The 27,475-nt window shown below is 38.2% G+C and overlaps 1 protein-coding gene across 2 annotated transcripts in view; it reads left to right on the top strand.

Moving 5' to 3' along the window:
• The first annotated feature begins 3,560 nt into the window (after window positions 1–3,560).
• Window positions 3,561–27,475, top strand: part of LOC127438173 (sarcoplasmic/endoplasmic reticulum calcium ATPase 2-like) — an 86,711-nt gene continuing 62,796 nt past the window's right edge. Inside the window, exon 1 of one of the 2 annotated variants that reach the window (XM_051693533.1) lies at window positions 3,561–4,108. In XM_051693533.1, coding sequence (XP_051549493.1) covers window positions 3,991–4,108 — 118 coding nt within the window. In that variant the 5' untranslated portion in view covers window positions 3,561–3,990. The remainder of the gene's footprint in view (window positions 4,109–27,475) is intronic. The other variant, XM_051693541.1, reaches the window with a different exon arrangement.

Here is a 27,475-nt window from a genome sequence, read left to right as displayed (position 1 = left end):
AAATTTTAGGGGTTGCTATGGGAGTGCTAAGCCTATTCATGAAGGTGCTTAAGCACCGGCTAGCGCCCCATCTGGTGCTGCCTCTGGATGGAGTCAATATCTAAACTGAATTGATCAAGTGCAGAAAGTGGTCTGAATACTGATCACCACCAGTGCAATGATGCTGACTAAAGGCAGTTTTCAGGTTCAGTCAGAGGTGGGTAGTAATACATTACATTTACTTGAGTAACTTTTTGGGAAAAGATTTATAATAAAAAAAAAATTACTTTTACTTCGTTACAATGGGCGGCATTATTGAGAGATTATTGAATGGGACTTTTACGACAGCGGAAGTTCACACAGTTGCGCGCGCTGTCACAGACTGTCACTCAAGCTGAGTCCATCACTGCTGCAGCATCGAACTCTTCAAACTAAGTGAAACACTTTCTTCGCTCCGCACATTGAAAAAAGAATCGTTTTGCCATGCGATGCCTCCATTTAACACCAAGACAAGAGGATATTTCAAGATTAAAATTGAAGCTCCAACTTAAGGCAGCACTCTGAGGTAAGTAGTGGCTCAATGATAAAGCGGGCTTTTCTGTGACATGGTGATGGTCATTTTCAGGGTGATTCTGTAAATATGGGCTCTTGAGACATCAGTTTTTAAGTACATTTTTAAATCTGCAGCAATATATCAGTGCACTTTGTACCACGTCCTGCATGTCATAAGCAGTATTTACGCATTTACCCTGAACCCTCGTGGGAGTACAGGAAACTATCGCAGCTACTTCGGGGTGATCAACTGTATAAATCCATGTAAACATCCACGTTAAGTGTAAATGCCTTTTGCTCTGTCGATCGTGTAATTGACAACTGGAGTGTGAACAGACAGCATTTCTGTGCATGGTGCCCTCCGCAGGCTGCGTACTCTGCGTTTAGGGAGCGGCGGTACTATGTACAGAACTAATTATCTAAATTCTTTCGACACTGAAAACTGTAACTACACTGAACTAACAAATAAAAGCTATGAAATACCGAAAGTAGGTTTAATAAAACATGGTCTTGCTTTGGTTTATATTCAGCATTATATATAATGTCCCTGTGGGACATTGTTCACGTTTTCACTGTAATAATTAATAGAAATGTTTCCAAACCTCTCTTCTTATTGACAAATTCATCCAGATCTGACAGGAGCCCTTGAAGGGATAGTTCACCCAAAAATGAAAATTCTCTCATCATTTACTCACCCTTATGCCACCCCAGATGTGTATGACTTTATTCATCTGCTTAACTCAAATGAAGATTTTTAGAAGAATTTCTCAGCTCTTTTGGTCCATATAACGCAAGTGAATGGGTGCCAACATTTTAAAGCTCAAGATCACATAAGTCAGCATAAAAGTAATCCATAAGACTCCAGTGGTCAAATCAATATCTTTAGAAATGATGTGATAGGTGTGGATGAGAAATAGACCACTTTCACATTCTTCTTCTTGTGTTTTTGGTGATTCATATTCTTCTCTGCATATCGCCCCCTGCTGGGAAGGGAGAAAAACTTCTAGCAAAAAAATTACTTGAATATTTGTCTGTTTCTCATCCACACCTATCATATCACTTCTGAAAATATGGATTTAACTACTGGAGTCATATGGATTACTTTTATGATTCCTTTATGTGCTTTTTGTGCATCAACATTTTGGCACCCATTCACTTGCATTGTACTGACCTACAGAGCTGAAATATTCTTCTAAAAATCATAATTTGTGTTCTGCAGAAGAAAGGAAGTCATACACATCTGCGATGGTATGAGGGTGAGTAAATGATGAGAGAATTTTCATTTTTGGGTGAACTAGCCCTTTAAAGTAATAGATCAGCCATAATTTAATATTATGTCATTATTTCCCTACCCTCATGTTGTTCCAAACCCATGTGACCCTTTGTACACTGTGGAACACTAAAGATGTTAGACAGAATGTTAGGAACTGACAGTCTCGGTCACCATTTACTTTCAAAATATAGTGGAAAAAAAACATATTCACTGAAAGTAAATGGTGACCAAGACTAACATTCTGTCTAAAATCTCCTTATTGTGTTGCATGGAAGAAAGAAAGTCATACGGGTTTGGAACAACATGCTGGTGAATGATAACAGAATTTCCATTAATAATAATAATAATTCTGTAATACATGTTAAATGTGTATTATGTAATGGAATATAGGGGAGTTAACATCCATTATGTCATTTGTGAAAGTTACTCACTACTTGATTACTCTTTTAATTGGATACTTTCTTACTCTTACTCAAGTAATTATTTATGTTAGCACTTTTACTTCTATTTGAGTATATATATTTTTTAAGTAATTGTACTTTGACTTGAGTACAGTTTTTGGCTATACCCAAAGCAAGAAAACAGTGTAACTTCAAAGAACATCATAACTGAGTAAAGGGCTATTATTTGCTTCAGATCTGAACTTAATAATCACAGTTAAGTTTTAGTAATCTTGTCTAAACAGAGCTCCTGTACTTGAGTGGAAGCTGATGACCTGGGCCATTCTGTGATAAATTTAGCCCTCTGAAGCACATTGTGTTTAGTGGCAAGGGTTTAAAGTAGGGTACCCACAGTATTCTCAGAGAAGACATTGTTAAGGCACAGCATTACTCTACAGAAGCATAACTACAGGGTAGAGTTTTATGTGCATTAAAATATCTGTTGTGTCTTCACAATGCAAGGTGTAGTTCATTTTAGCGTTGCTAAGTAATTTGTTCTGCTTAAAATTACTTCAACCTGTTCATCGCCATCCTATTCACCATCAATGCAAAAGGCAGCAGTGACATGGACTGCAAAACGACACTGCACCTGAGAGGTCAATTTATTCTGTGATTCCAGCTTTGACCTAATGATTACCTCATTTTGTCTAAAGATCTCCTATCATTTCTGCAGGCAAGGATGATGTAACATAAAGTTTCTTGTATTAATGTAAGTTTAGTTAGCAGTGTATATTTTCTATTTATAGGCTTTGCACAGGGACAGAGGAGAAACTATGAGCCAGGAAAGAACTGGAGCACCTTGTTCTAAATCCATCTCCCCTCTGCAGTACACTGCTGATTTAATAATGTTCTCCTTGCATGGCAGCTCTTCTGTTTTAACATGCTTTAAAAGTTCATTATTTTAGCTAATCTGAGAATAATTTTGCACTTTGTATTACTATGGTTTTGTTTCAGGTCAAAAAAAGGCAGATAAAGGGTACTGTTTCTGTCCTGCTCAATCTCTTAATTGTTTATTCCTTGCAACTTTATTTAAAAAAAATAAAAAATAAAAATAAAAAAGAAGTTTGTAAAAGTCAAAGGACTCTTAAGTATGAAAACGTTTATTTCAGATATAATGGTCGGTTAATGGTTGTTATCTGCAAGATATATTTATCAGATCAGAGGCACAAGTTGCAACCGTGATGGTTGGACAAGCTGACAGTGATAGATGACGTGCGCGAGCTGGGTAGTGAGGTCATCTGCGTTGCTCACAGTAACCTCGACAGCTTCCTTCATCCACGACACACTGCTTACCGTTTTATTCTTCTCTTGACATGGAAATTAGATTGGCGCAGTTCTCGATTACGGCACTCTTTCTCCTCGTATGTGTATCAATGTAAATATGAGCCTTTCTCTTCGTTCAGGTAAAACGAGCCAATGAGAGCTCGCGGACGGTGCTTAAACACGCGAGCTCACGGAAAAAGAGGCGGGAACCTCGCGCACCTTCAGAGAACTCGGAGCGCGCGCGCATTCACATCGCTCGTGCTCACAGAGAGCAGCTTCTGGACTCACGGAGGTACACGGGTTCAAATAGGCGGCTTGCAGAAGGGGCAGGTGGACGTCTGCGTTGACTACCACCTCCGCTTGGCGGTCAGATAGCAGCACCTCGGTGAAGATTGGTTGACTTCTCAGAGCCCGTCCGTAACCTCGGTGTAATTTGTCAGAAATACATGCCGTTCAAGTGCTCGTAGTAAACAGTTCCTCGAGATGGAAAACACCCACACTAAATCCGCATCAGAAGTTTTAGCAAACTTCGGTGTGAACGAAAACACTGGACTCACGCTGGAACAAGTGAAAATTAATTCAGAAAAATATGGACCAAACGGTATGTAATCTAACGTGTGTTTCACTAGTGGTGTTTATAAATGTTTATTCTGCGTATGAATGAAATGCATAAATCATGCCGGTGGAGCTGTTCATCCGCGCAGCGCGACGCATCCCCTCCAGCGGAAGAAAGTTATTCTGTCGAATGGCTCAAACGCTTTTTTTTTTCTTCTTCTGTTTGTCATATGAAAAATGACAATAACATCGAGATGCCAGCTTTATGCGGTGCAGTGGAGTACGTTGCTGGAATGATGCAGTTTCAAGGGCACTCACCAATCTTTCCTAGTTTAGGTTTTTATTGAGATGAACCTTTACACACATCATTAGCACTTTGTTTAAAGCTTATGCTATAAATAATCGTGACAGAGTAATTTATTGTCTTAATTCGTCAATCTTGATTTCAACAGTAGATTGGTAATGTAAGGGAGTTTCATTACAATGCCAGTGCCATATAGATGAAGTGATATCTGCCAGATATCCTGCAATGACTGTTTAAGCCTTGGGACATTATGACCAGTGAGAGTGGCATTTTCCATTCACCCTCTTTTATGACCCCTTAGTTTAAATTATGGCAAATCAGAATCGATTTGTCCTCTGTGACGGACCTGGCCATCAGTCTCAGAGAGTGGAAAACCATTCAGTTGAGATAGCATTGAGCACCAGTATTATGCAACTTGACAGGATGCAGATTCAAGTGTACATGTACTGCAGAATTTCTTTTACCCATCACTCTGAGCCATCAGCTCCCACATACAATCAGTTGCAGAAGTTTTTGGCTCAAAAATGTAGGCTATCTAACATGTACATGGAATGGCTGTCCCTTTGAACAGGAAGCATTGTTTAAAGAGATAAAGAGCTAAATAATGCACTGGTGACCAACATTATAGAACTTGAGAAACAAGTTTTCTACTTCCTCAGTGAGACAAAATGTTAATGGAGAAACAGTGCGCTTCAGGTTACATTGTTCTACTGCAGTCTATTTTTGAAGATGCTCAAAAGTACTTAATTATTTTCACCAAATCAGTGTTCTGGAAGACTATTGTACAGGAGTATTCAGTTTTTGCTTTGTATTGAACAAAGTCTGAATTGCTCTTAGCCTAGATTAGAAAACGATCAGTACATTTTTAATACATAATGTTGTTATACTGGTGTGGAGAATATATTGTTTGTACATGAACACTTATCATTGTGCCTGTGTTTCGAAACGTTACTCATTCAGATCATAGCTGTGCAGTGCATGATTTATTTTGATACACAGTAACACTGAAGAGTGCGTGTGTTACGAGGAGAGTCATGTAATTTGGGGGGGTGTAGCTGCAGTATGGCAGTGGCATGAAATAAACTGTCTTCGTCCTGCATGTCATGGCTTCGATAGGACTGCCTAGAGACCTCACTTCTCTCTATCAAAGTTTCCCTGATGTCCAATCTTATCTACAATACACTTAATTTCAGTGGCTCTGAACACATCTCTGTGCAGATGGAGTAGGTTTCGTGTCTCAAAAACATGATAAATAGGATATTAAGATATTCGTACAACTCCCGTATGCCTGGTTATTCAAATTTAAAAGGGTGATGCTTCCATTTTAACAATCAAAACATAGCAGAATTACCATTTATTACAAACTTTGCAAGTACTAGCATCCCATGCCCCTTCAAGAGATGTTTACGGGGACACAGGTGTCCCCGCTGTGAACTGGTGTTGGTGTACAGATTTGGCTCAGAGTGACTAATGAAGAATTCCCATCGCATCTGACCTCCCTGCAGTCTCTACTGCTGCATAAGCACAACGTCTCGTGACTTTCCACTTGGGTCAGATCAAGCGACACACTTATTTACTTATTACATACACACTCAGCAACATTCAACTTAAACTGGACTTTCTTTGCTGTATCAGTAAACTCCTTTAAAGATCTTTAACCTTGTGCGAACCCACGTCCTTCTGCACGGACATTGTGTTTTGCTTTGCTATGCCAGGGGTCAGCAACCTTTTTGACATGGATTGCCATTTTTTATTTTCCTGGTCAATGGCTTTGCCAAACATGCACATGGATGTGATTTTCCGAAGTTTGAATCCACAAATATTTCTGTTTTGCATTTTTCCTAATTGATTAAAAATGAGTTAACACAGTTAATGCCACAAATTTGCTTATTTGATTACTGATCTCGAAATTGTGTGGAATCTTAAATATTTCTTTTTTTATGTCATACATTTTTCAAACTCACGCAGAGGGGTAATCACTAGCAAGCAACAGCGAGAGAGGAGCAGGCTATTTTATTTATATGAAATGCACCTGCATTCCAATCTGTATGTTGATGTAATCTTTCCTCATGATCACGCAGTGTGTTTTCATGAGGCTAAACACTATTAAAGTGTGATGAGACTCGTGCTGCATGTGCAAGCCATTCGCGCATCTCAAGCCGATCAAATATTTGGCCTTTTTCAGTGAATCGCACCTGCAAAATCCTAAAACTTTATTTCCAAGTTTAATTTATATTTTGAACAGACACAGATTTTTGAACCACACAATGTGGGTTTTATGTTTTCTCTTTTAATTGTTTAATGTAATTTTGAGTGTGACTATGGTTTAAGGACGGTGTACCTATATGCTGGGTTGGAAAAAAGGATTAATAGTGGTGATTTCCTTATTACATCACGTGTTGTTCTGAAAGCAAAAAGAAACTAATAAAACAATGAATGTAGGTCATTCACGCAGCCTGACCGAAGCAAAGCAGGCGCGTTTACTCGCGTGATTAACTGAAAGTGAAGCGCTGCCGGCTCGTGATGCGCGAATGGCTTGCACGTGCTACACGAGTCTGTTGGGTATACTGCAGTCTTGTCACATTGGGTGATGCTTGCCATTGTGATTGGGTGATGCTTGCCATTACTTTGAATCAGAATTATTTGTGCTAATTTCTGATTGATAAGATGCTTCAGCACTGGCTATCACTTGTTTGTTTGACAGTGTAAAGAGAGAACATTGAGATTTTGTTACCAAAGTAGAAAAAAAAAAACGTTGTAACATAAAAGTAACATCAAGTCAAATAATAAATCGTCAGCAGCCATATCACCCTGCAGCTCTCGCCTGGTTGCCCACTAAAGCTAAGCAGGGTTGTACCTGGATGGGAGACCTCTGGGGAAAACTGTGGTTGCTGAAGGAAGAGATATTAGGGAGGCCAGCAGGGGGTGCTCACCCTGTGGTCTGTGTGGGTCCTAATGCCCTAGTATAGTGGCGGGGACACTATACTGTTTAAAAAAACAAAAAAACAATGTCTTTCAGATGAGACGTTAAACTGACGTTCTGACTCTCTGTGGTCATTACAAATCCCAGGGCACTTCTTGTAAAGAGTAGGGGTGTACCCTGGTGTCCTGGTCAGATTCCTCCCATTGGCCCTTATCTATCATGGCATCCTAATAAACCCCATCCCTGAATTGGCTACATCACTGTACTACTCTCCTCTCCACCAGTAGCTGGTGTGTGGTGAGCGTACTGGTGCATTATTACTGCCGTCGCAGCATCCAGGTGGATGCTGCACACTGGTGGTGGTTGAGGAGATTCCTCCTATACAATGTAGAGCAATTTAAGTGTCTAGAAAAGCACTATATAAATGTAAGGAATTATTAAATATTTGTATGTTTTTTTGTTTGTGCTTTTCCCAATACACATTGTTCTAAAGTAGCTTTACAGAAAATCAGCTGTAATGCCTGTAATGTCTTAAAAACATGAATAATCAACATTCATTGAAACATAATAAACAATTTGATGGGAAAATTAAAATCTGTTTCTACAGCGTGTTATTTAAAATTTCACAACTTAGAAAACTATTTGCTCTTCAAAATAATTTTTTATTTTTTTGCATGTTTATTATTAGGGGCTACTAGTTACAAATCAAAAGGGAAAACAGAACATGCACACAGCAGTTATGCTCGGGTCTCAGGAGGTTAAATGACGTTCCTCTTTAAGGTGCACAGGGGTTTTGATATGAAAGAGGGAGCTAAACTCTGTTTAGATAGTATTAGATACCTATTTTAGCTAATATTGCGATTTTAACTTGGCGACTACCGTTGCCTTTTGCTGGATAGATGAATGGACAGGTACTTTATTGATCGGAGAAAGTATTTTTGTAACAACTACAGCCGCACTGAACATAAGCTAGATACAATAAAGAGTACAGTGAAAATTTGCATGGTGGTTTGTGTCTGGCCTGAGCTGTTTTGCAACAAGATTTGGAAGACCTCACAGCAACCATTTGTATGAGGTTTAGCGTACCCTGAGGCCAACAGTTACTTCATGGAAAAAGTAACATCTCATAGATTGTGTTTCTCTCGGTTTGAGTTGTCAACTTCCTGGTTGACATGCAGCGGAAAGCCTCAGGGAATACCCTTTGCTTTTTTACCTTATTGCACCCCTCAGTGTTAAACATTGCTACTGTATATGTTTATCTGATTTAGCTTTTTAAACATATGTTTTATATACGTGTACTGTTTAGAAATGCATTCATTATTCTTAAAAGGTGTACTTTCTTAAGTTGACATCAAGCTCTAGGTGTTGTGATTAACACTGATGGCTTTTGATGGTTGTTTTGTTTCAAATAAGTAACTCATTTGCATGTGCTCCCTGATGCAGTTAGACAATCCCCCCCCCCCATTTGTTGCACTGCATTGTTTATATCCATTTTGTTTGTGTAGCAGAGTGCTTTTGTGCAAGGCCTGTTTATTTGTTTTGTGTATGTGTGGGTGGGAAAGGCACCAAACCCTTTTGAGATTATTCTTTGACATGCTGGCACGTTGTTAATGCATGCAGATAGGTTTTGTTTACCATAAATCATTATTGTACTATATTAGCATGTTTCCCCCTTCAAGATAATTCTGACACAGACTTTTGCATGATGCTCCTTAAATCCATTATCAGAATACCAACCTTCCCAAATCCCCACCATCAACCTTCCCAAATCCCCACCATCCTTCTCCTTTTCTTCTGTGGGATACCCCTTGTAAAGTTCCAGCATTCTTTAAGATATAGCCTAGTGGCATTCCTTGAAATGATAACTAAAACACCATGAATGCTTAGACATACTAACATACCAATAACAGGATGAATTGTTCTCCAAATGAATCTTATACATCTTTCTACCTATTACGCCTTTTACACACTGCATGCCAAGGCAGCGCCTATAAGAAAATGCAGCGTTACTTCAGCAGCAGGCTTGTGATGAGCTTACACAATGGCAGTGCTTTTGCTGTGTGAGCAAAGAGCTTCAGCTTTATTCAGAAAATGATAGTGATTTCTGGGTTATTATATAAATATTTCCTTTAACAGCCATAAATGATAAAATAATCATGGGGAGTTAGCCATTGAGAATTGTTACAAACTTGATCATTGTGGAATCAAAATTTACATGAGATCATTGTGGAATCACATTACATGCACATGGTGATTAATCTAAATTGAGAGGAACACAAACCCCAAAGTGTTGCTGTAAACTGCTTAAATCATCTGGATTAATTCAGTTTTACTGAACAGAAAGTGTGTTTGTGTAGTACCTGTCACTGCTTGTGGAATTTGCATTAGGCCCAACATATGTTTTTTGACCACTGCAAAAGATTATATGGTTAAATAGGATTATAGTGCATTTTCGCTTCAGCACGTTTCACGCAGCAAAAATAGGCTCCATAACTCTTGTCTCACTGTCACGTCTGGTATGCTCCTGCTATGCGACAATACGCTGCTCACGTTCCCAGTGTGAATAGTCTAACCTGTTAACATGGGCACGAAAAGAATATGTGCTGCTTTTGGTTGTGGTGTGAAACAGGCCTTAGTGCAAAAAGGAAGTTGTAATAAATGCGTAATAAAATTCAGTTAGTTTGCTTCTTTAAGGCCTTTTCACCCCAAGCGTGAATATTTGCTGCAAACAAAATGAGTATGCAAACAAATTTGAATATGGAGCTATTCCTGCTGTGGATGAAAACACTTTTAGAGTCTGCTTTATCTATCTAAACTCAACTCTCATTTACGTAGAAGTTGTCATAAAAACATATCCAGATCTGTAAGTTATGAAAGGATCTCTGAAATCAGGTCTATTTCCTGTATCACAGCAAAGTCAACCTCTCTTCTTCTCTTTCTGCAGTCTTCTTTGTGAAGTTATGGCCACTTTCATGGCCATTTTCTTAAAAGGAGGGAACCTGTCCTCATTAATTGACATTAAAGCAGTGGTTCTCAATTTTTTTGGTCACACCCCCCTTTGAAACAAGGAAAATTTTGCACGCCCCATCTTACACTTTGAGAACCACTGCATTAATGCCAGTATGTTAAACACTAAGTAGAACAAACAATATGTAGATTCAATATGTAGAAGATTCTACAGCACTTATTTCTGTGCTGTGCTGTATTGAGGTCATCCCCATTGTGTAGTTCACCTCTCTGCAGAAGGAGGCCAATGGTTAGAGGCTGTTGTAACTGGTGGAGCCTCTGGGGTTGAAGTTATTGTCTGTTAACTCATCCATTTGGTTAACTGGGCATGTGTTTCCCACAGAGCAATTCTAGGGGTAGAGATGATCCGCATTTGCTTTAATAAAAAATGGGTGTCCTGTGTTTGCTATTGAAAAGGATCAACAAATCTTATTCTCTTCCGCTGCATCAGGCTCATTTAGACTCACATTGGCCTGTAGTACACTCTTAAAGATTTTTCCGTCAAAAAACGGTAAAGAACTGGCAGCAGGGTTGCCAGCATGTTACTGTAAAATTAACGGTGTCTTGCTGTTGCTGAAATTAACAGCTAGATACTGTTTTTACAGCTACAGTATATAACTGTAATTTAGCAGCATATAGCTGACAAATTACATACTATATACTGTTGTTGAAATTAACTGCTATGTTCCCAGCATGCACTATGGCATGAAGAAATTACTTTGTTTTTTTTTCATATTTACTGGTTTATTTTGATGTTGTTTTTGTTGTAGTCTAAGTTACTTGGATTTTAATGTTCAGCTCTTACTTATTTACGTAAAAGTGTTTGTTAATTGTCACCACTGTTGCGTTTTGTATGCCGAGAGTTGATATCTGTGTGTGTCTTGATAACAACTCGAGTTATGCTGTAAGTTCATCAAACGCTCAATTTGCTGATATCATTTTGCTGAAATATCCTTTATTGTTTTTGCTTTTATGTTTTTATGTGTAATGCATCACTATTGCCACATATAGTGCCATTTGCAAGGTAGGATCAGACATTCAGGCTGACCTTAGGTTTTGTCTTCCAAGTAGCACAGTGCGACAACTTGTCTTTTACTTAAATGTAAATTGACTGGCTGGAAGAACATAATATAATAATAAAGAAGGTCCAAGGTGCCAGCTCAAGAGATCACTAATCACCATAATGGTGACTTCAATCAAAACACAACTATTGATAACAAAACAACAACACTAATTAAACTAAGACTTTTATTAAGTCTGAATAAATAATTTTGTACGTGTTGTTTTTTTTTTGTTTGTTTTTTTTTTTTTTTTTACAATTTTTGTAGCTCCAATGCATTTGCCAAAGCATACATACTTATTCAAGTGCAAAGGCTTATGGGTATTTCACCATTATAACCCACAATGCTGTGGTACAGGTTGTTGTTGTTTTTTTTTAATTTATTTATTTATTTTTTTTCATAAAAAATACACCGTTCAATCCTGGCAAAATTGAACATTTAATATGTAAATTGCTTCTAAGGTTGATTTTTTTAATTTGACTTCTCATTAGACAGACAAGTGAACAAGTGAGACAGGCTGATGTGAGATGATAAAGAACAGAGTTGTTGGTCAGAAACATCATGAACACTAACCACGTGCCAGAAACAAAAAATTTCATGGTGGGGGTTTAAATATACATTTCAAAATGTCACTATAGCTTTCACCAAGATGATATCATGATTTTAAATGTTAATCTTCCCCTAATGCCTTGCACAGAACAGCTGTTTACCGTAAAACTAGTCACTTCACAGTGAGCCTGCTCTTGATCTCCCAGAATGCAAAATTTTTATGTATTTAAGAATCACAGTAGATTGCTGTTGGAATTTGGCTGTAAATTTACAGCAATTTTTTAGTGTAGACACTGTAACATTTGCACATCTGTTCCTACACTGCTGAAATGGTTTGTGAGTGTGCAAGGCAAGCAGCGGCTTTTTTGCTTACAGCTGTGTTCTAAGGACTCTATAGAGGATGTTTGGTTTTTCAATCTTTGCGGTGCAGAGTTTTGTGCGCCTCGCTGAAGAGCACTTTTGCTCTAATGTGTGTGAGTTTTGTGTGTTTGTAAAGCTGCACTGGCAGTTAACATAACAGAAGTATGCTATGTAGACAGTGACTGCAACTGTACACAATACAGTCTGCTGGCATGCCAGACAGACACACACTGACGGTGTGGCCAGTCTCTGAGGACCCTGTTAATGTCTCTGTATCACTGCTGTTTCTCTAATAGACCTTACTCGTATTCAGTTTTTGACGGGAATGAAAACAAGGCTATGAGTGATAGACTTACCAGAAAGGCATGCACTTTCTATAAAAGTACCAGATCTAATCTTCATAACTCGCGTTTCTGGAGTGTTTTGGAGCGATGCTTTATCAATATTTTGCCGCTTTAGGCCATGTCCACCATAATACGTTTTCATTTGAAAACGCATTCTTTTCTTTACATTTTTGCCCTCCATCCACACTAGATGGCGTTTTTGTCAGCGAAAACAGAGCTTTTTGAAAACACTTTCCCATTTGAAAATGCCGTCTTTGTGTTGTAGTGTGGACTGGGAAAACTGATATATCTATAAACTATGACATATTTGTTGTCATGTGACGCAGGCATGTGATCCATTCAACCTAAACAATAAAGATGTTACCCTGTGTTATAGCGGTGCTTTTGTGCCTGATATTCATTTTGATAGTGTTGTTAATGATAAATGTTACTTTGTACAACATTCACATTGCATTCCTTCAAAGACGATGGGAAGTTTACTCGGAATTGGTGTCTGGGGACTGAACACGAAGACAAGTGTGTTTCAGACTATACATGCAAAGGCAATTTTTCTCATGCACAGTAAGGGGATTTAAGCTTTTTCATATGTTTCAGTGTGGACAAGCAACTTTTGGAAAATGCTTTAAAACGGCAGTGTGGCTGGAGAGCGTTTCGAAAACGCAGTTTCGGATTAATGTATATGTAGCCTTAAGTAACATACAACCCATTGGGACCGAAAGACCCTCACAGCCTTCTTTTCTTTCCCGTCAAAAATTTAATATGGAGCTACTCTGAAAAAGTCTATAACTCTCATTTTCACTCTTACATCTCTCTCTCTCTCTCTCTCTCTCTCTCTCTCTCTCACACACACACACACACACCCACCCACTCTTCTCCCTCACACTTTTTCTGATGCTCTCAAAATGCCTTGTATTGAATATAAACAGAGTTGGTTTTTTCAGAGAGTTGAATTTGTTTTGTATGCCATATAATGCATGAAACTGCAGACTTCTGCTTGGATGTTTTTTTGTTGATTTCCTCCTCATCAAATCTCCCTAATTACACCAGACCAGAAAACAAAATGCCACATTCCTCATACAACAGATCTCAACACTGATAGTTGAGCTGCTGGTTTGATTAAAACCTTTAAAAATGATGGTCATTCTGTAAAATGCCACAGTTTCTCCTATGACTTGAGCAGTTTAGGCCTAGTGGGTTACAATCAGTTCCCTATAAGGCTGTGCTCATAAAAACAAGCACTCGAGTTTCTTTAGTGCTGTAAGCATATTTTTTCATTGATAAGCATAGTTTATGTTTAATTGATGACTTGTTTCTACATCCTCTTAAGCACTCTTAGCTATTTTCTGTAGGCTTACTGTATTAGCATAACCACAAGAAAATATCGTCAGCTAGTACAAACCACAGAAAACGCCTTGCGCCAGCTCTACAAGTGGTGCATTTTCCACTGGTTCTCCAAGCATTGCATCAAAAGCCAACTATAATTTTGTTGCTGTTTCACCTGTACTAAAACTAAACCACATAAATTCTGCTTTTATACATGCAACAAAATCTGCAGAAGTGAAATACTGAGGTGTTTGTGAAGCATGTGTGTGTAAAATCACCATGCAGAATATACTGCCTCTAAATATTTTTTCATGCTCCTAAAGGAGTGATTGAAGTAAACTAAAGTTAGAGCATTATCGTTAGCACATCTTATGGAGTGGCAGCCATGCCTGGCGTGTGTGTTTGTGTGATCCCATAACTCGTCACTGTGCTCATTCTTACCTCCCACTTCTGCTGGCAGCATCACCTCCTTGTGGCAAACCACTCAGTTGACTTATTTTAAATAGTTGAGTGTAGTGTCTTTCATACGTGTTTGCATTTTAATGATAATTAGCTCAGTTTGCATGTGTTTAGTTTACTCTTAGTGATCAAACAAAGAAATGTTTTTATGTCTATGTTTCTATATGTCTGCCTAGTTTGTTTGAGTGATGTTTCTGCACATAGTCCTGTTCTTTTAGCTGACATATTTTGCCTGATCTGCATGCCAGGCAGAAGAAAGAAAATGCATAAAGAGGCATAGTTTGTATTTGTTGCAGACATGTTCTGGTTAATCTCTAAGGCCTGAAACATTCTACCCAAGTACGAGAATGCAAATGCTTCTAGTTATGCAAGCTTGATTTTTGTCATTGTTGTTTTCTGAAATGTGTCTGGCCACAGTTCAGAGCACAACACAGGTAGGTGTTGCAAGGGGCACTATATTGAGCATTAGTGTAAACAGCCTTTTTCTACACTACAGGCAGTACAAGTCAATCACTGTCATGGTGGAGCAATACTTTGGAGAGAATCTTGCTCCACAACTCGATATGTTTATAGCAAACTCTGGCTAAACCCGCTCTGTCTTATTCCAGAAATTAATGATTTGCATGAAATGAAGGATTCTAAATTTGGTCATTATTAGCCCCATAATATGTTTACAGTGAGCTGTTTCTCTACATTTTTCTTCTTTCCCTCTATCTCATCTCTTTTCTACACTGTTATGAGAAAACCTCTTTGAAGTTAAAGTGGAAGTCACTCATAATTTCTTTTCCATATTTCATACTCTGAAGCCCTGTGTCCTGATGGCCTCATGCAGTACTTCACAACAGTTCAGCATAGTACGTGAACTTTAGAACAACAATTTTATGCTAACTACACTAATGCTGTTGCCTCATGCTCTGTTCACAATCTTTACATATACAATTATTGCAGCAACAAAGCAATTGGAAAGTCATTAATTTAGTGAATGTTGGCGATTTCTGGCACCATGTCCAACTCAGATACAACAAAATTGAGCTCATGTTATCCGATGCCTGATTTATTTGAATGATGATTTACATGTGTTTTCAGGGCAACTTGAACCTGACTTTAAAGTTTAATATGAGGTTGTGCATGTTTAATATTTCAGTAAAGAATATTGTTTATGTTCACACACGCATTGTCCACTACTTTTATTCTTTATATTTTGTGTGTGATATTTACATGTTACTACTACTCTTTCTATATTCTTGAATGTCACAGATGAATACACAGATAAGTCTATTGTTTATTCACAATAATGGATTTACAGTAATGTAGCTCTAAAATGTCTTTGTATTCTAGTTTTTATGAGGACTGTGAAGGCCTCTTTACACAGCTGAGTTAAGGTTGCTCTGTGCCTGCTCAAATTCCTGTGTAATGATGCAATGCTGCACAAAAGCCAGACTAAATTATGCCTGCTCTGATCCACCTCAGCCACTAGTGACAAAGGCAGTTCTGATGCTGCTCTGGTTAATGCCACCTCTAAGCAGCATTAAACAGTTTGTGTAAATACACAAATGCCACCTCTAGAGGTTGACCGATTTTGGATTTTGCTGATACTGATAACTAAGCTGGTGGAAATGTCCCATAACCGATTAATCGTCCGATAGTTTAAAAAAAAATTGATTTCTAGAAAAATTTATAAAATCCCAAAAGCAGTATATTGTGCCACCAAAATCCTAATAATAACCGGAGAAATTAAGATTTGGTGCAAAACGTGGGAATTTAAACTATAAACAAGCCGGAAACACACCAGGGACTCTTATTTTGAAATAATAGATACTTGGCTCAGTTATAATGCTCAGTATGCAAGTATTTACCAAATGTATCTTTTTAAAGCCTATATTTTCACCAGGTGAAGAGATTTGTATGTATATATTTCACCAGATCAGATTAATTGATAAGGAATAAAAAAAATTAGGGGAAAAATGTAAATAAAATATCGGCAACTATCGGCCTAGATTTTTTCAGATAAACGATAGTTCCAAAAAACAGTTATCGGCATCGATTATTCAGTAAAACCAATATATCGGTCTACCTCTAGCCACTTCAGATGCAGTTTCTGTGCCACCTTTGCAGAAGTCAATGACCATGTTTACATGCACTTAAGAAAACAGTTTATTCCATGGTTTTAGCAGAAAGCAGCATTCTGAAACATCATGTAATTAAGAACGCTGATTTCCTTATGCCCTTTAAAGGGGTTATGAAATGCTCTTTTTTTTTATTGTTTCATTATCTTCCCTGAGGACCACTGATAATATTAGTAAAGTTTTTTTTTTTTTACCAAAACATCATCATTTTGTAATAAATGATAATTTTCTACCCTGTCTCTGCCCATCTTTCTGAAAAGCTCGATTTTTGCCTCAGCTCCTCCTTTAAACTTCAGTGTAAACGCCCTCTGTTATGATTGGCTAACAGCGTGCAGCCCCTCAAATTCAGCCATTTTTGAAACTCAGTCGGAAGAGAATAAACAAGCACCAAAACATTAGAAATGTATATTTCACGGTTTACACACAACGCACATCCAACACATTGCATCCGAATATGTTACACTATTCATTTCAAGCACAACTGTTAACACTCACACCCTGTCTACACCAGACGCTATAATCAATGATGCTGTCTACCATGGAAGTGTCCGTTGTGGCTTGTCACTCCAACAGTAAACAAACAGGTGTCCCATTCCATTTTGCGCTGGCGCTACTACTGCCAACAACACAAAGAAATGTTTCAGAAAGTTCATGTCGACACGCCTTGTGTAGACAGCCTCAAGCCGTTGTGTTGTTGAGGTGATTTTCATGACATTTGAAATAATAATGAATGGAACTGTTTACTTATGTTTTTGATCGGGTTCAATAGGGTTTTATCTGCCCCATATCCTTCAGTGACAATTCCTTGGCAAAGACTCTTTTTATGACTGCTTCACAAGACGCACACATCCAGTTTATCATCCTGCACTGTAGTGCACATCGCCAGTCAAAAGACACAAATTCACCCGTTTTCTCATTGGAAATTGGTAAATTTCAAAATATCACTGTCCTGGTCACAAAAGCAAAGTTTGTGGGGAATAATAACAATTTTCTATACTTTTGAGGCATAAGCAATGAAGAAATAACACTTACTACCCAGGAACAAACACTGTGTTGCATAGTGTAATTATTCCCATCCCCAAACCAGGTAAGGATCATTCTGACGTAAACAACTATCGTCCAATAGCTCCGACTAGCTGTCTCTGGAAAATCATTGAGAGAATTATCAAAGACCGTCTGATATGGATTCTGGAATCAGAGTATAAGATTAGTGATTACCAGTGTGGGTTTAGAAGAGGCAAAAACACCTTGGACCACCTTATCAGACTTGAATTGTTTGTCCGGGACAGCTTCATTAAAAAAGAACATGCTGTAGTTGTCTGCTTTGACCTTGAGAAGGCCTATGATACCACCTGGAGATATGGAATACTCAAAGACCTGTACGAACTTGGGCTCAGAGGCAACCTACCCATCTTTATCTCCAACTTCTTGACAAATAGACGTTTTCATGTTCAAGCAGGAACTACACTATCAAACCCACATGTACAAGAGCTAGGAGTTCCACAAGGGATCATTCTTTCAGTGACTTTATTCAGCATCAAAATCAATAGTATAATCAAAGTTATTGACCCCCATATTTTTCAAAGTTTATATGTTGACGACCTATGCATATGCTATAGAGAGAAAAACATGAATATAATTGTAAGACAGCTACAACTATGCATAAATAAAATAAACAACTGGTCAATAAAGAACGGATTCAGATTTTTCAAAACAAAGCAATTATGTATGCATTTTTGCCCTCTCCGATCCTTACACCTTATGGAGGGAGAACCCATTAAAGTAGTAAATGACTTCAAATTCTTAGGCCTTGTCTGTGATGATAAATTCACCTTTATCCCACATATGAAGATGTTGGGAACATTTTTTTTTTAAAACAATGAATATTTTAAAAGTCCTGGCCAATACAAAATGGGGTGTGGACACTACCGTTCTTTTACATCTCTACAGAACATTAATTAAATCCCGACTGGATTACGGGAGTATTGTGTATGGTCAGGCAAGGTAGTCATACATTCGAACACTTGACACAATACACCATCAGGGAATATGTCTAGCTCTTGGAGCCTTCAGAACAAGTCCCATTCAAAGCCTTTATACAGAAGCTGGTGAACCTTCCCTCCAGAATAGGCATCTGAAACTGGCCTTACAATATGTGGTCAAACTCAAAGCAAATATAAGTAATCCGGCCTTTACACCAGTATTCCAGTCAGAATGTTCTTATCTGTATGAAGCTAGACCTAAAGCGATCAAACCTTTTGGAATATGGATTAAACCATACTTGGAGAATTTGAACATCAAACTGGACAACATAAGACAGTATCATTTTTTGCCTGTTCCCTCCTGGGCCTTGAAAAAACCAACTATTATTATGGCATTGGCACAACTAAAAAAGGCAGAAACACTTCCCAACGTGTATCAACAGGAATTCTTGGAACTGAAATGTAGTTTCCCACTCCATAGTTCAGTATTCACAGCTGGATCCAAAACGGATAACAGTGTATCAGCAGCAGTAGTGATTGGAGATCAACAGTATGGCATACGTATTCCAGAACAGAGCTCTATCTTCACAGCTGAGGCCCGAGCGCTGCTACTGGCACTGGAAAACATTGAGCAGAGTCGAGGAAAAAACTTTTTAATCGCTTCAGACTCAAATTCTTGCCTTCAAGCACTTGAATCCATCCCATAATCATAAACATTTTGACTAAAATACATTGATTACAGAAGAAGGAGTTCAGCATTATACTCTGTTGGGTGCTGAGACATATTGGTCTGGCAGGAAATGAAAAAGCAGATATGGCTGCAACAGAGGCATTAAACTTGGAGATCTCAGAATGTCTGATACCACCCTCTGACCTCAGGCCATTAATAAACTCATATATCACCAGTAAGTGGCAATCAGAATGGAATGAGTGCAACAGCAATAAATTATATGAAATAAACCCCAGGGTTCAAAGAAATTACTCTCAAAATTTTAAATCTAGGCATGACCAAATAGTGTTTACCAGATGCTGACTGGGTCATTCAAGACTAACACATGCATTTTTACTGACTGGTGAAGATCCTCCCATATGTATACCTTGCCAAACTCCTGTGACCATCAAGCACATTTGAATGAACTGTAAAACTTTTGGAACTATCAGACAACGCTTTTATACAGAGACTTGTTTAATAGATATTTTTTTAAAAGTACCATCTGAACAGATTTTACAGTTTTTATCTTGTATAAATTTTAAGTGTCTTATTTAATATTGTAAATATTTATTGATGAACCTTTGTTTGCCATGTGAATAGACTGGTTGCTGACATGGCGTTAAAACTAAATAAATAATGAGCCAAGTGAGCACCAAGGGTGTGATGATATTAAAATAGGCATTGATGTTATTGCTGTAGAGGTCGTCTTGAATTAATGAGTATCCCAAGTGACTTAGTGAAGTTGCGGAAGTAGAGAATGGGGCATTTGTTTTAATAAATGCTTTTGTTGCATTGGGGATTAAGTTTTGAGTTCTGGAATTTACTGGTATGTTTTTATAGTCGAATGACCTCTTATATTTATCAAGGAAAATTTTATTCCTCATGACATGACCCCTTTAAGGGATTAAGAGAAAGCGGCTTAATGTGGTCATGTAAACACAAGCGACATTCTTACAGGTGTTTAAAGAGTGTGCGTGTGTGGAACAGACCGGAAAACAAAAGTCATAAGGAGCCCAACAACAAGTCAACACAGTGGAAAGAATTCAGCATTTCTGGGAGTACAGTGGGAAAATCACATATACTATAAACTATACCCATTTATGCACACAAAAGCAAAATATCGACTGGCTCTCACGTTCGTGTATGCCCTCATACGTTGGGGGAATCCTGAAGTTTTATATATGAGGGACACCCCACTATTGCAGTGCAATTCTGCTACAGGTCGTGATAGAAACTGAAGGAAACAAACACAGCAAGCAACAACTTTGGAATATCTGGAAATAAAGTGAAGCAATGGAGAATGAAATAGCAAAGTCTTCCTCTTATTCCATGTTTGTTATTTACACAAGCGTCATGGGAAAATTACGTTGCTGTGGAGAAAACTACTTACTGACCGAGCCATATGTATGCGGGAGGAAAGAGGATGCCACTTATATAATGCATGTAAACCGGAATGCTGTTTTCTCGGAATAACCCACCTTCTCGCAATAAGCAGCTTTCTGGTGTCTATGTAAACATAGTCACTGACTCTGGTACAACTACATTTGAGCTCCTTCCAAGTTATTTTGGGAAGATAAAGGAGGCTTGGAACTGCTGTTTTAAAGGCTACTTTTTAATTGTCAGGGAATTATTTTCTGCCTTCAATGTTAATTTATCAAAAGACTCAGTTCACATGAAGTCAGACAACACCTTCATATATTGGGAGTCACTATACTTCTGATTTATAGTAGGATAGAGTCGTTATAGTTGAAGCGGGTGTAAATCAAGAGTAGGATTTGTTGCATAACATTTTATTTTGGGTGAATGTTGACACTCCTACAGGAAACAGCCACGTCAGCCAATGATATGCTGTTTCCAGCTTTGTCTACAAGCCAGGTGGTCATGGCAACTACTCTTAAAACTAAATGTTTTTATGGTTGAGAGAGAAGGAAAGAAACAGAAATGAAAGAAGATATGAAACATCATCTTTAAGTTTGCATCCTATAATAGTTCAGTTTCCCTCTGCTGCTGTTTAATGTGCTGTATTCACAAAACTTTCATAGAGTTATTTTGGTTTTCTACTACAAAATAAATTAAGTGCTCAGAATATAGACCCAAATGTGTGTGTTTTTGGAACATCAGAAAAAAATATTATTCTCTTATAAGTGGTGCATGTTTTTAATTTTTTTTATTACGTGGCTTGTTAAGAGGTGTGCTTTTCCAAGCAACTGGACACATACTTTTAAGAAATAATCTAGGGACCCGAATATCATACTGACTTGAGGGTGTGCTCTTTTGACTTGGGCCAGCAAGCAACCACTCAGGACACCCTAGCAACCAGACACAAGATTAATGAAGATCAGATATACCTTAAAGGAATATTTCACCCAAAAATGAAAATTCTCTCATCATTTACTCACCCTCATGCCATCCCATATACAGCAGAACACAAAAGAAGATTTTTAGAAGAATATCTCAGCTCTGTATCTCAGATCCATACAATGCAAGTGAATGGTGGCCATTTCTTTGAAGCTCCAAATATCACATAAAGGCATCATAAAAGTAATCCATAGCATAGTAATCCAACTCTAGTGGTTTAATCAATGTCTTCTGAAGTGATCCAGTCGGTTTTAGGTGAGAACAACCCACATGTAACTGCTTTTTCACTATAAATCTTGACAGCAGTCTCCTTGGCGATCATGATTTAAAGCTCTATCACACTTCCTATTGCGCCATCTCTACGCATGCATCAGTGTAATTGAGCTTGAAATCATGATCATGCCTAGAGACTGCAATGGCAAGATGTACAGTGAAAAAGGAGTTATATTTTGGTTTGTTCTCACCCAAAACCGATTGGATCTTTTCAGAAGACGTATGGATTACTTTTATGATGCCTTTATGTGATATATGGACATTCAGATTTCTGGCCACCATTCACTTGCATTTATGGACCTTCAGAGCTGAGATATTCTTCTAAAAATCTTCCTTTGTGTTCTGCTGAAGGAAGAAAGTCATACACATCTAGGATGAAATGAGGGAGAGTAAATGATAACAGAATTTTCATTTTTGGGAGAACTATCCCTTTAGTCAAAATGGTCAAAAATCTAGTTTCCTTTTATAAGTGCAACATTTTAAGGACAAGATGAAATGGCCTTCACAGTTAACTGTAACGTGGCAATATTATTTTTTACCACCGTTGCGTCCTTGGTCGCATTGGCAGAGATAGAGAAAGTTATTACATTTTGACGAAATATTATTTTAAAAACTTTTAGAAAAAACTTTATGTTTTTTAGAATAACGTGGAAATCATGTTATGACGAATATTGCACAGTAAGACCAGGGACAGTGAATAGAGTCCATTTTGATTTCGTGTTGCCTTTAAGTTTGCTGTGAGCACAGCTGGGCCACACTTTGACTGCAGCCTTCTGTGTGCTACAATGCTTTTGCTCTCTAATGCTGTAAAGCCTCCTACTTTTCTGTGTACAGATGTTACAGGCGGAGTGTTGTTGGCAACTGTTTCCAGGAAGTGTTTCCCTCTCCCACTGACTGCCGTGTTAACAGACTGGCACTTGTTTTCATATACTGTGTGGTTGTGAAAGAAAGAAAGCATGTTGAAAAAAAAAGATGAGTTTAAAAGGAGGAAAACAAACAGTACGTTTGTGTGTTTGTTATGTGTGAGAGCAGGGTGAAGTCACATTGTTGCATTGTGCCTGGGCCAGATGAGGCAGGCATGGCCCAGATGACTCTGAGGGAATCCCTGGCACACCCTGACAGGGGAATCCCTCCCTCATTCTGTCTCTCCCACACTCCTTACTCCATCTATTTACCAAGGACAGGTTTGTGTCCAGGCTTGTGGTTGGGCCCAGCACTGCCTACAGAGAAGTTGTTTCTCACTAAGAAATACCCCTTCTTCACTGATCTCAAGTCAGTTTATCAGTTTTTCTTTTAATGTCCAAAATCATTGTATATACTGTAGGCAGGGCAAATTTGTCCGCGGAAACCAAGAACGAGCGAGGTAAAGTAACAATATGCCCTGGCAAACACACACACACACACACACACACACCTGGAGACAGACAGGGAAATTCAGGGCAATTACTCCCACTGCCCTGCCACCCACTTTTTCCACACTACTGGAGGAACACTGCTGGTCTGTGAGGTGATTTCTTTCCACAACAGACTTTAGATGAGTTCATATTATTCTTACATAATATCATGTTGAATTAGAGGGGAACCCACTGTACTTATCGTAAGCAGCTCAATGTTATTGGGTTCAGGATTCAGAAAGGTGAAAGCACTTTATGGTAAAAGGTGCCTTGAGGTGAATTAGGCAAATTTTTACACCATTTAGAGCTTGGCAGGTGTCTCAATGCAGCTTCTGAGCTGAGTTGTAATTTTTTATCATTTATAAATAGTGTTCTGGGCCCTTATTCACAAGTGGTACAAAAAACATTTGTGGGTGGGTGGGGGGATTGTTGGCATTGGGCAGCTGAAAATAATGAGACAGCAGTATTCAGGAGACATGGGTGGTGTTTTTATTTTCTAATTATTTTTTGTCCCCTGCTTCCCAATGCCTTTTTCTCTACATTTCATTGGCTGTTGCTCCATACCAGTTTCTCGCTCACCAGGACGGTGTGCATACAAGATGCTTGATGGATTTCTAAGCAGCAACCCTGCTATTTGTGCCACTGACATCTGCTCTCTCACAGAAGCATATAGCTCATGTAACCATCCTGGACCAGTTGTGGTTATACTTAAAATAAAAGTAATTGCCTTGATTAATTCTATAATAAATTAATAATAATTTAAAATAATAATTTAAAACTTTTATATTAATATGATTAACAATACTTTTTAAACATACAAAAATATTTTTATATAATCAATTGAAGTATTTAATTTAATAGTATTGAGTGTTTTGATAGAGAGCCAGGGTCTGAAATTAACTTTTAAGCCCACCAGCCAGTGAAATGAAAACATTTACCAGCCAGTTAGATTTCTTACCAGGCATTTTTTTAAATTGCATGTTACAAGTGGATTTTATAGACATATGAGACAAATAAACAAAACTATATGCATGTTTCAAAGAACTGCATTTTTAAAGAATTGTATTGTTATATTATTTATGAAATATTTAATTGCCAGATAGTCTGTTTAGACAAATTTTTCATTTACTCACTTATTACATACAGTATATACACTACCAGTCAAAAGTTTTGAAACACTTGTATATTACTGACATGGTATATGCAGTGAAATCATGAAATGTATCTTCACATTTAAAGTGTTCATTGCATATCGAACCATTTTTATGTATAATCATAAAACCCTGCAGATGCAGTCCAGACATTAGAAAATGTTCAGCCTAGATGATCCCCCGTAATTCCTAGTGCATTAACTAATGTTAAAGGAATAGTTCACCCAAAAATGAAAATTTGCTGACCCTCAGGCCATCCAAGATGTATCTGAATTTCTTTCTTCATCAAAACAGAATTTAAGATTTTTAGGATTTCATTTCAGGCCTCCTCCTTTAAACAATGCAAGTGAATGTACTCATTTTTTTGACAGTCCAAAATACATATTTAGGGTGCATCAAAATAATCCACACGACTCCAGTCAACAAATAAAAATTTTCTGAACGCAAACGATTGATTATTTTTAGAAACAAAACAATACTTATATATTTTTTATCTACAAATGTTCGCTTCTACACATCTTTGCAACACCTTCTAACAGACGTCCTACAGGCGCGTTTCTGGTCTGTAGCCATGCTTTAAAACAGAGAATGTTGTGAAAACAGTCCAGGGAAAAGTTTAACCAAAGTCTGAGTTGACGTCATTAAATGCAATGTCAGTGACATTTCACGGCTGAACTAAAGCGATGGTGACAGATCTGGACCCACTGCTGCCAAATAAAGTCAATTTCCTTCAGGGCGCACACTCATGAAACACAACATGCTGTAATAGACGAGGCTGAATCCAGCTTCTTATTCAATAAAAGAATCGTGGCGCTCAAGTTCTTCTTCGTCACTACACAACCCAAGCTCTGGCGAATTAAATCTGAATGTTTACTCACCAATGGCTAAAAAAAAACAACACATATTTTAGTCGCATAGCACAAAACTTGGTCGCATATGAGAGTGATATACTCGTTATGTAGAGGGCGGCAATACAGACCCTGAAAAAGACAAATTGAAACTAGAATTCAAAATCCTGTGTTGGAATTTAAAATGGTTAAATAGTTCAAAATTCTGCACTTATATCACTTACACAGAGCACTCAACTGTAACTTTTCATGCTCTTTACTACAGACTGATCTCATAGCCTGAAGAAAGATGAAGAGGAGAATCTCTGCTGTTCTTCAGAGCAGAACACATGCTCTTCCATATGTCTTTCTCCCTCCCTATCATTCACTTCTACATCTGAATGAAGTCTCATTCCCTCCATTCATGCTTGTTCAGTTATGAAAAAACCTATAAGAAGCTGAATAAGACTGAACATTAATGAGTAAATATACAGCCACAATTGCTTGTGTTTTTCCTCACGCTATTTTTTCCCCCAAGTGTTGGTGGAAATTCAGTCATTGAAGGGCCATGTGTGTGTGTAAAGGCTGCTTGGCCGTGTGCCTTCTTTTCAAATGGGAAATGGGAATCTTGATGTTTTGCTGCTATGTAATTCTACAGGTCTACAATGCTACAGGTCTCTTGCCACGAGCGGATTTCATCTTGGTTTCCACTGCACATGCTCCAAGACTTTTCCCATCTGCAGTCCAGAGCCTGTCTGTGAGTGTGTTTGTGTTCAGGAGATTCTCAGGCCTGGAGACGTCACAGATGGTTTGCCCCATTCCCAGCCTCCCCCTATGTCTATGGTGCAAATGAATTCGAGTAAACAGTTACTGTAACAGAAAAAGAGAGAGGAAAGGAGAGCTGTTATTGAAGCATGGAATAAGGGAAGACCTCTTTCTTTCTGTAATTCCAAGATGGACAAATGCCATTGCAACAGAAACCTTTCTTGGTTATCAGAATGAATATGGATTGAGGCTTACACCCTGAGCAGAATGGCTGGGAACTTTAATAGTATCCGCAAAGGCAAGGATAAACTTGACTCGAGTATACACAAACACAAGCACTTTTGAGTTGGTGCCAAGGATTTTCCATTGTGCTTTTATATTTGGTCCATTCATGAGTTATCTACCAAAAACATAGTGTTCTTGCCTACTTAAGTGTACCCTTGTCAGACTAATATTAAAAGTTGTGATTAGTTAAAGTCCCTGTTTGTCAGATGCTGTTTAATGCTCTAATAGCAAGCAGTAATCACACCGATGGCAGCACATGTGCGTATTGCCTATTAATGATTCCTCATTTTTCCCACATAGATGGCCACGCACGCTAAACAGCTATGATTTCTCAAGATTTCATACTTGAGCCACAACAAAGAGGGCATCTGTGTTGTAATTATGATGCTTGTGTGTGTGAGAGAGAGGGCCGTGAAGCTCTGTCCCCTCCCACTCTCCTCATGCTCCTCAGCTCCCACACGCTCTGACTTGAGAACCCTCTAGAAATGACTAAACAGCAGTGTGTAGGCCACAAAGCTCAACTATGTCATATGACTCGTGCACAGTGCCAGAAATGTTTGTTCCATCATGAAATATCCCTCTTCGATGGAGGAAGCACATTTCATCAAACAAACGGCATCACAGTTGTTGTTCCGTCTGTATATTTTCCACTACAGATGATATTCTTTGGTTGTCGTTTTTAGCCTGCTATTTACTCATGTACAAGACCTGCAATGGATTTTATTATGTGACTCTAGACACAAGCCCAAACACCACATTACTTTAAATGTTAAAAGGCTGAAACATACTCTATGCAAGTGCATGAATGCTTCAACCTAGGCTAGCTTGATTTTGTGGGATGTTGCATTCATAAATGTGTCATACCGCATGTACTCATTGCCTTCTCAATGTTGCCACAAGGGGCAATGTGATCCAACCACAAAAGCCAATTCATTTTATAGTTTATATTCTGATGCATTTTATATACTGGAACATGATCAGTATTAATGTGTTGAGGCTTCTTTAGGGTTATGTTTGCAATGTAGTAAGGCAGATCTTGGAATTCAGAATATCTGGTACTGAACTGCTCTGATCATAGAGGCGGCACATCAAAGAAAATGGGTTGTTCCTTGACAATGTGGACCACTGCAGTTCATTTTTACAATGTTGGAATCTTTTCAGAGATTCCAGTGTCTGAAATGACAGAATACAGATACATGCAAAAAGTTTTA

The sequence above is a fragment of the Myxocyprinus asiaticus genome, chromosome 4, assembly GCF_019703515.2.
Source record: "Myxocyprinus asiaticus isolate MX2 ecotype Aquarium Trade chromosome 4, UBuf_Myxa_2, whole genome shotgun sequence".
In the NCBI taxonomy this organism is placed as follows: domain Eukaryota; kingdom Metazoa; phylum Chordata; class Actinopteri; order Cypriniformes; family Catostomidae; genus Myxocyprinus; species Myxocyprinus asiaticus.
Note: the sequence above shows the minus strand (reverse complement) of the source record. Positions and strands in the feature narration are given on the sequence as shown.